The sequence below is a fragment of the Nomascus leucogenys genome, chromosome 19 (genome assembly GCF_006542625.1).
Source record: "Nomascus leucogenys isolate Asia chromosome 19, Asia_NLE_v1, whole genome shotgun sequence".
In the NCBI taxonomy this organism is placed as follows: domain Eukaryota; kingdom Metazoa; phylum Chordata; class Mammalia; order Primates; family Hylobatidae; genus Nomascus; species Nomascus leucogenys.
Window position 1 is genome coordinate 70,965,139 of NC_044399.1, and position 10,249 is coordinate 70,975,387.

Sequence of the window (10,249 nt, forward strand, 5' to 3'; positions counted from 1 at the left end):
AACCCTTGTCAAGAGCCAGGTTTCCTAGCCCTAGTGGACTCAGTCATCCAGAACACTTGTCATTTACCTTAGAGAGGTTCCAAGATACCCTTGGAAAAAGCATTGATTGCTAGAAAAAATTTTTCATTCCAGGAAAACTTTTCTTTCCTTCTTTGGAATCTGAATAAAGGGGCAGGAAACAAAGCAAGGTCTCTCCTCCCACCTTCCACCACCACACATATAATCGGTTTTGTTATTTAATCATATATTTTTACTTGTATCTAAGCCAGGTCCTTTGGCAATGAGGAGGTGTGCAGGGATCAGGGGTGAGGAATGCAGGACTGGATGGACATTTAAGGTAGGGCAGCTTTGGGTGATGTCACTTCCAAATGCAGTGGGGACCATCACCGTGTATTCCCCATAGTTGTGTGGTGGGCAGCTCTGGATACCCTGACCACAAAGCTTTGGGGACAATTTGTTCACCAGAGGATGTGAGGAGGACAGAATACTCAAAGGCACTCAGGGATGGTGGAGCTTTGGAGCTGAGGCGGGCAAGGCCTCTCAGATGGTCACGCTGTTCTCTACCATGCTGGGTCGAAGGTACTCACAGGGCAGGTCCAGAGCTGCATTCCGGACCTCAATCTCCTTGTTCATGGCAGCCAGCTCCTCCCGGAATTGTCTCAGCACAGCTTGGGGCTCAGGGCCAGAGAAATATTTCTCCTCATGCTGCCCCAGGGCCACCTGAGAGGTGGCAAACAAGTTGGCTCAGCCCCTTGGGGCTCTCAGCCCAGAATACTTCACCTCCTTTGAGCTGCCTCCTTCCCAGGACCCAGGCATTTGCTTCTCACCATGACAGGCTGGCGTCTGCCAAGGAACTTTGTGAAGGTCTTTTGCATACGTGCCTGGTGGAGATCGGGCAGTGAGTCCACTATATCCTTCTCTGTCACATCCTTAGAGATGGGCGGGGGCTTCCACATGGTGCATGGGCCATTAGGGATCCAGGAGTACCAGTCCAGCTGCAGGGAGGAGAGCCCAGAGAAACCCAGGCTGATGACCTGGGAATTTGATACCCCACTTCTCCATCCCAGGAGCCCTTGGGGGATGATCACATAGGTTACCTGGCCCAGGTGGTTAGAAGGATGCTGACCTGTGCATGTGAAGATGCACATGGTGACAAAGTGGCAGAGCTGAGTCCAGGACTCTAAGGAGATGGGGAACCTGGTGAAATGAGAATCAGAGATCTCGAAACCAGAACACAAAACAGGTCTCAGGCAGGGAAAGCTATGCGGAGATACAGAAGAGAACTTTTCTGTGGTCCTGGCCTGCACACCCTAGGACTTCCACTTTGTGTGTGCTTGAAGGTTACCGCACTTGGGATGAACCTTGAGCTCTGGGGAGAGGGGAGGGAAGAGTGAGGGAAAATACCTAAGAGAAGTTTTGCATCTGGTTCCAGAGGAAGCTCTTAGTGCAGAGGAGAGAGAACACTGTGTAGGAAGAGGGCTGGGGAGATCAGGAGTGCTCGTTAGCATTTCTGGACACACTCTGGAGAATTCTCAGGTTCCTCGGGCAGGCGGGGTGCCTCAGGATGATGTGAGAAGAAGCAGATTGTTTGCAGAGGAGTGGGTGTTGACAGGGGTCGGTGGGGAGGGATCCATGTCTCACCCCCGGTCTTGGGCCCTCTGCAGTCCAGTCTCAGTCATCTCTCTGCACCAGGCCTGCAGTTCTAGATCATCCCTCACAGCTTGGTCACTCTTGTAGAAAAGCCCAACCATCCCCTCCACGTACCTGCTCCCCGGGAAGAAGACACTTAGTCTCAGGGGCCAATGCAGGACCTTCTGGACCTACAGTCCCCCGCCCCTCCGTTCATTGCCTCTTTGTGCCACCTTCACCTACCGGCTGATGATTCCCCACAGCCTGATGGCATCTTGGCCATAAAGAGAAGATTTCACATCCAGGAGCCCACGGTCATCCAGGTCATGAGGAGGACAGAGGGAATGATAGGTCAAACAAGCCATGGCTCTCCGAAGAATGTCCACGTGGCCTCCACTGCCAGTGCTCACCACCTGAGGATAACCCACAGCCATGCCAAGTTGCAGAGGGAGGAATATAAGCATCAGGAGACTCCAGGCCTATGGTTCTACTCCAGCCCTTTCAAGCAGGAAGCTATTCAGGCATGAGGCAGGTTTGGGAGAGGCCTTCCATAGAGGAAGGAGAGCTTGGGGGAGGAGTGGGAAAGGGAAACAACCCCTAGGATTCTTCCAATATTGAACCCTCCTCCCCTTCACCCATCCATTTCCATACCAGGTCAAAAATTCCCCATTCAGGCCGGGCACGGTGGCTCACGCCTGTAATCCCAGCACTTTGGGAGGCCGAGGCGGGCGGATCACGAGGTCAGGAGATCGCGACCTTTCTGGCTAAACAGTGAAACCCCGTCTCTACTAAAAATACAAAAAATTAGCCGGGCGAGATGGCGGGCGCCTGTAGTCCCAGCTACTCGGGAGGCTGAGGCAGGAGAATGGCGTGAACCCGGGGGGGCGGAGCCTGCAGTGAGCCGAGATCGTGCCACCACACTCCAGCCTGGGTGACAGCGAGACCCTGTCTCAAAACAAACAAACAAAAAATTCAAAAAAAAATTCCCCATTCAGAGACAAGACTATTCCGGGCCAGGGTGTTGATCGCCATGGTGTAGCGGAAGTGGGGGATCAGAAGCTGATTATGGAAGAAATAAATGGGACATGGTCAAATAAGAGAGGTCCCAGCATCCATGAGGGAAGAGGATGTTAAAGGAAGTGACAGAAAAGAAGGGAGAGGATGGGTCTTTATGAAACGGAGACACTTCTCGTTAAATTGGAGTGGGTCAGGGTAACATTTGGGAATATTGAGATGGGAAAATGTCTTCTCAGAGCATCCCATGGTGAAAGTTTTAGGAGTTCACTTATTTTCACAGTTTCATGTCCTTGGAAGAATTCTAAAAATCCCATTTCCTAGCAGGTATCCACATATGAGCCCATCCCTTTTTGCCTTCACCATCCTGTAATTATATTCCTTCTCCTCTCTCTGTCATACAAACATGAGCAATATTGGATACCCTAAAGAAAACCTGTGCTTGACTTGCCATCTCCTTGTTTCTTGCCTTACCTTTCACAGCAACTCTTCACCCAGTGTTGTCTTAGCTTACCCACCTCACATTTGCTGCTCACCCCCATGAATCAGGCTTCCTCCACCACTTCCCTGAGGTAGCGCATGTCCATTTATTAACCAACAACTTCCATACTGAGAAATCCAAATGTCACTTCTCTGTAACTTTCTTGATCTCTCAGCAGCATTTGAGACAGATAATCATGCGTCCCTCTTGAAACACTTTTCCTGGCTGCCATGGATTGCGCTTTTTGGTTTTCCTCCTACCTCAATGAGTTCCTTCTCTTGTTTCTTTTCTCACTCTGCTCCCTCCTCTCAATTTGTAAATGTTGGATCACCCTGGAGTTATATCTGGGTCAAATTCTCTAGTGTCTTTACAAACCCTAGAGAACTTCATCCAGTACAATGACTTTAGATACTTTTCTTTTCTAATGACTCTAAAATCTGTATTTTAAACCTACGTCTCTTCTAGGAACTCCAGATTCACATATCCAGTTGCCCTCCTGACATGTGCAAATGGGTCTTTACAGGCATTGGAAGCCTCACATGGTCAGAAAATAACTCTTGATTCTTCTCCCCGCTAAGTAACATGGCTTCTTCTCTCATCTCCTCCCACTTCTTCTTCCTCCTCATCCCCACTCATGCCCTACACTTTAATCTCACCCAATCTCAGCCATTATCCGTGTTCCTTTCTTTCCTTGCCTCTATAGATCTTTGTGGCTGTAATGTTCCACCCTTCACTTGCCCACCTGGAAACCTCCTCAGCCAAAATTTCAACTGCTTTGCAAAACCTATTCTCACTTTTTCCCCCAACTCATAGTAAGTGTGTGTCCTGGGTGTTTCCATAGTACTGTGTATGTGTATGCGTGTGTGTATGTATCTGTGTATGTGTCTCCACATATAAATTGATTGCTGCTAGACTGAAATGTACAAGGTTAGACTCTGTGTAGGAGTGAAATATGAAGCACAGTCAGATACAGAATGACAGATGCTGAAGTACCTTGTAGATAGGATGGAGGCTAGGCAAGCTTCTCATTGTAGTCACAGCAATAACCTCAGCAATCAAGTGTCCCCTCAGCAGATGTGACTGTAACTGGCGCAGCTGGAAATCAGAGCTCTGGACCCAGGTCTTGGCCAGGAGCCAGGCCATGGGGGGATCCGAGGGCAGAAAGAGCAGAGATGGGGGACATCCATGTCGAGGTGGCTGGAGCTAGAGCAGGAGAGACAGTGGGGGCTGAGGACCTGTGTATCTAAGTCCCTAAAGGAGATCAGTGTCTGGTAGAAAAATACCTGGGCCTTCTCACCTGGATGACCATAGGTAAGAGTCCTCCATCAGGCTGAAGCTTCAGCATGACCAAAGGGGCTGCCACGTATTGCTGCTTAAAAATGGTGACATTAGGCTTGACTCCATCCAGCAAGGAGAAATCCACTTCAAACAGAGATCCAGCCTACAGGGCCAGGGGCAGGAACAGAAAACAGGGTTGGAGTCGTTTCTGGAGCTGCCCTTCTCTCATTTTCCCGGGTGGATCCTTCCTCTACCCATCCAAGTCTTTTTTACTTTAAACACCAATCACTTCACTTTCCCCAGAACCAAAAAACTGAATGCAAAGTTTTCATGACTGATGTCTGCCTTCAGAATTGGAGCTCCCTGCAGTGAAGTTTATGGTTTTCCACCACATAAGGCCATCTGCATTCTTCACATATCCCCTCCTCTGCTAGCTTTAGCCAGTGTAGCAAAAATATTTCCTTTATCTACCCACCTGCCCCCAAAATAGATTCAGCTTTTAGCTCTCCAAGGCTTTGTTTAGTTTTTCTTGCTATTTCTCTCCAGAAGCTTGCGCTCTTCCCTAAGGCTGATATATGTTCAATGAAGAAGGAAGAGAGGAACGTGGAGAAGGAAGAGAAAAGAAGATACAGGAGGAGATGTTGTAGATCAATGTTCTCAATCAGGGGCGATTCCTCCTCTCCCCACTCCCCAACCCCAGGACATTCGGCACTATCTAGAGACAGTTTTGGTTGTCACAACCGGGGGGATGCTGCTGGCATCTAATGGGTAGAGGCCAGGGATGCTACTAAATACCCTACGATCTACAGGAAAGCCCCCCACAACAGAGAAATATGTGGCACAGAATGTTAATAGTGCCAGTGTTGAGAAACCTTAAGTGCAAATGCAGGAGGGTGTAGATGAAGGAGGTGTAGATGGAGGAGAAGGAGGCAAAGAGAAGGGAGGTGGGGGTAATGGTTGGGATGGTGGATGGGCAGAAAGCCTAGCAGCACCTGGAGTTCTTTCTCCAGCTGGGTCTTCAAGTCTTCCATCCCTGGAGGCAGCACCAGACGGGCTGGGAGCCTTGAAGAACGCCTCAGGAGCATGGGGTTTGCACCATTGAGAAACTGGTACCCAAAGAAGGCATCATTCTTCCAAGAATCACAAACCTGCTCTAGGAACATCAATTGGGGAGCACTCTGTGACCTCTGAGCTCCTAATCCCACTGACCTATTACTTTTCAAATCCCTGGGTTGGAAGTCTGTATATTGGTTTTGGGAGGTTGTGGAAACTGACCAGCCAGGGCAGTCTTTCCACGTGGGAATATTTTTTTGAAATCTTCCAGCCTTTTCACACAATTTGTGAAATCCAGTGTCCCCTTAATGGCCAAGTCCTTCAACCTGTGGAAAGAATGGAGTGCAAGAAGACCAGGGAAGGATCCCACCTTGTGCCCTGGGAAGCAAGTGCCCAGCCTCTACCTGGCACTCACCCTTTTGCTAGGGAGACATTAAAGTCTAAATCCTTATCCTCGAGGAATTGCTCGTCCCTAGAAGGTCCGGTTGCCTGTTCCCTGCTATAGGCAGGATTAACCCATCTTTCCAGGAGCCCCACCTGGAGGAAGAACACACAGGTAGGGGTAAGGGGGCAGGTGGCGGGTTTCTTGGGATCTGGTAGGGGATCAAAGACTTCCTGGGGCTCACCGGTACACCTTCCTTCTTTCCTCGAGCTCCTGTTCCCGATATTTCTTAAACAGATTCTGGGGGTCATCACTCACGGTCCGGGCTGGGGGAGAGGGACAAGAGCACGCGCCCTCCCTGGTCACCCCTCCGCGCTCGGGTCTCTCCATCAGCCACCCTCCTGTGCCCCCTCCTCCTTCACTTCTCCCCATCTCCCTCATCTCTCATCTTTCCCTCTTTTACAGTAGCCTCCCCCCACCCGCTTCTTCCTCCAGCCTGCCAGGGGCTGTGCCCCTTCTCCACCGAGCTCACCAGTGCCCTCGGGCAGGCAGAGAATCCCGTGGCCCTGCACCCAGCGGTAGCAGGGGAAAAAGGCCTCGCCTTGGGTCCCCGGGCCCTGCGCTGAGATCCACTTGCAGAACCAGTCGAGACTCAGCAGCGCGTTGTGCTTGCGCAGCTTCACCATCAGGAGGCGCCCCAGGTGCAGGGGGACGTCGATCTCAAACTGCCCCCTGCGCAACAGTACGCAGCTCAGTGTCGGGTTTGGGGTCTTCAGGGAGGGTGGCGGGGTCGGTGAACCTAAAGAGAATCCTGGCTCCGTTTCCCCACCAGAGCACACCCGGGGAGAGGTGGAGGTGAGGAGGAGCAGCTGGTACTGCGAGGGGCCAGCCTCCCCCCGGGCCTGCCATGCACACCCCAGCGGGCGTCTCAGGGTCTTTGCTCCTTCCACTCCAGCAGGAAAATGCCCCTCACCTCTCCTGTGCCTTTCGCTTTTCCTATCAGGCGCACCAAGTGCACCCGACCTCAGCCCCTACCCTGCTTCCCGGGTTTCTCACGGCTGGGGCTTCAGCAGCCTCCGACTGGCTCCGACCCCCAGTCCCCAGTGACACCTCAGAGTCCCAGGACCCCAGCTCTCACCGCAGTCCGCGCTCACCTTTCCCCACACCGGTCGCAGCTGCCTCCCCGTGCTCGTCCACCAGCCACAGCTGCAGCAGGTTGGGAGAGTCCGTCAGGAGCGAATCCCCGGTGGCTACGCGGACCGTGTACTTGCCCATCTTGCCGGGACCTCCAGGCGGATCCGGGGAGAAATCAGCTTTAAAAGGATCTGAGACCCAGCCCCAGGGAACCACGCCCAGTCCAGAGTGGCTGTTGTATTTGGGTTTCAGGTTCCCCACCTCCCACCCACAGATTCCTCCCCGACTAGGAGGAACGCTGAGACTGGTGTCAGGCTAGGGTATCTGTATCCAGAGTTTCTCCCGGCGGCTCTGGAAAGGGCAGCCCCACCCTTATTCACTTGGCAAACACTCCCTGATGCCAGTTTCACACCCTGCCATGAGCCAAACACAGCAGCCTACGGACGATGACAGCTAAACACTAGCTCCCACCCAATTTTGGTGAATACATAAATAAGATTGCCACAGCACTGGAGATAACAGAAGTGAAATGGCTTGATCACAGGGGTATTTTTCAATGGAAAGTTGACACTCCCCAGACACTCGTGCTCACCCACGGCTCGCCTCTCTCCTGGACCTCCTGAGCTATGTGAACGGAAGGGCTTCCATCTCCTCATGTTGAAAGAGTCAAAAGAGTTGGCTGAAGTGAAAAAGTATACAGATGTACCTTAACATTTTGTTTTAAACTGAAATCATAACTGTTGAGCCATTCATGAATTTTTAATAAAAGGCCAACGTGTTTTCATTGAATGAGGGTCCATAATAAGAGCTCTCCTAGGTCTTTCTTGCATAAGCTACATCCAGATGAGTTGACATTTATTTAAAAGGGAGCTAGAACCTAAAGGTTCTTGTGGGGAACAAAACTAAATGCAGCCTCTATTTAGATCTTTACAGTTTTCTCAAAACCTTTTATAGTTGTGTGGCTGACTCCTAGTCATCAAATTGACAGTGGCTTTTAAAATATTATGTAGTCATAAAATATTCAACTTATTTTTAAAAAATACCTGCATGTTTACTATTTCATTAGTTTGTCTATAAATTACATCATTACAATAACAAATATAACTGATATAAAGTTTTTTTTTCTTTTGAGTCAGTCTTGCTCCGTCACCCAGGCTGGAGTACAGTGGCATGATCTCGGCTCACTGCAACCTCCACCTCCCGGTTTCAAGTGATTCTCATGCCTCAGCCTCCCGAATACCTGGGATTACAGGAGCCCGCCATCACACCTGGCTAATTTTTTAAAATATTTTCAGTAGAGATGGGGTTTCACCATGTTGGCCAGGCTGGTCTCAAACTCCTGACCTCAAGCGATCTGCCCACATCGGCCTCCCAAAGTGCTGGGATTACAGGCGTGAGCCACTGTGCCTGGCCATAAACAGTTTTGGAAGTTTACACAACTATTCTTGATAAACATAAAGCTCAACTGGTGGACATCAAAGTGCCATGAAAGTCAGAAATTAGCCTACTGGCTGTGTGCATTTGGCATGCTGTGGGCATGTCAGTTTTTTTTTTGGAGGAGATGGACAGTGTCAGTCTCCTGATAAGTTGGTGATGGGTAGGTAATTTAAAAGCTTCTATTGTAAAATCCAGTCTCTTTGACACTGCCCTGTCCACTGCAGCCATATCTCCCAATACTCAAGAATCCTGAGAACACGAGTGGTCATGACACTTACTCATGTCATTCACCAATAAAACCCTCTATCCTTCCTCCTCAAAATCAGAAACGCTCTCCTATCCTCCCCATTGACCCCCACCCCTGACAAGCTTCACCTCCACTCTGTGCCCTACCATTATCCTCTAGAGCCTCAACTTCTCTTTGAAGAAGATCCTTCTAACATTTTGGCAACATATTCCCTCCACTTAATCAACCTCTAATTCTAATTCCCATTTTCAGTTTCAGTCACCGACCAGTGCAATCACAGCTTAGACTTCATTTGTCACTTAAAACTCACCTACAGTATATTACCCATTTTGTGGTTTATCCACTCAGCCCATGAGCCACTCTCCCCTTCCTGAAGGTTATGACTGGAGAGAGAAGAGAGAGAGAGAACAATTGAGTTTCTGAGGATTTTCCAGGTCCTGTGAAATCCAGCTCAATTCTCTTCCTTGGGTTCTGTGAGATACCCAAGCGGCTTTCCAATAAATCCCCCTTTGTTGCTTAAGTTAGCTTGAAGTAGGTTTCTAGAACAATTAACTCTACCATATATAAGAAAAAAAAAATTCCTGTCGGAAGTGAATTGCAGTGAGTCTCAAGAGTTGAAGCATAAACATGAACTTGTGTTCCTTTTCTAATGACTCTTCCTTCTTCCTGAGTAGTGGTTTGCTTAACAGTCTCGTGGCCAAGTCCACAATTTTCCAATCATTCTTGTTTAATAGTATACTCTCATTTCAATATTCAAGATTCTTTTATAGCTTCCATATCAAAGTCCATTCTAGGCTCATCTCCTTGCCTCCAGCCTTTCTTCCTAAACTATGTCCCTCTCCACCTGTCCTAACTCGAGTTAAACCTGTTTTTGAACCTAGAGGCTTACAGTAAAGGAAAGGGCTTATCCTTTTATCTTTTTTTTTTTTAATGAACTTTCCCTTTATTTTCTCTCTTTGAGTCTCATATTCTCATACATCTCCTATGAAAGAGAGAATGAAGAAACCACTTAAGTAGTCAAAGGTATCTCTGCCATCTGCTACTGGCTACATGTGTGAACATTATATGGTTCTTATAAGCAATGTCTGGTTTTCTTGGAGCAATGTTCAGCTTCATGCCTATCTTTGCTACCAAAAGAACTCCTTCTAGAATGGAATCCATATTTCATCGGGACACTATCCCAACGTCATTTTCAGGCTGGATGTTCCATTGTTTAGCCTGGAAAAACTGCAGTCTGATGGTTTCTGCCCTTCTGCTAGTCTCCACGACCCTTCATGTGGAGCCACAGGAATCCCTGACATGCTCTTGTTTGCCCTTTAAGGGCTGCAGAGAAGTAAAATGAGTTGAAAATGGCCTCCATCTTCTTCTAAGGCACAATACATTATGAGTATTTCAGGCTTGGCCCTCTTGACCAGTGTCTCATTAAAAAATGCTCAGTGAAATTTCTTCATTCAAACAGTAGCAAACATGAGTTGCTATATTAAAATATGCTCCCAAATTCAGAAAATACATGCCAAATAGCCCTTTCTCCATAATGGAGGAATAAGACTGAATGTGCAATGCTCTATACTGCTAAGATCTCAGAACTCTTCCA

General features: G+C 48.8%; 1 protein-coding gene across 1 annotated transcript; it reads right to left on the reverse strand.

Annotated features, from left to right (window-relative positions):
* Positions 1-226: 226 nt before the first annotated feature.
* On the reverse strand, positions 227-6,567 carry LOC100599862 (arachidonate 12-lipoxygenase, epidermal-type-like). The gene is given in 13 exon segments (XM_030799821.1): positions 227-720; positions 828-995; positions 1,098-1,197; positions 1,642-1,764; positions 1,873-2,047; positions 2,607-2,688; positions 4,118-4,327; positions 4,422-4,565; positions 5,395-5,555; positions 5,678-5,781; positions 5,871-5,931; positions 5,934-5,992; positions 6,082-6,567. Coding segments are annotated over 13 exon segments (1,764 nt in total). The 5' UTR covers positions 6,279-6,567; the 3' UTR covers positions 227-540.
* Between the last annotated feature and the right edge of the window lie 3,682 nt (positions 6,568-10,249).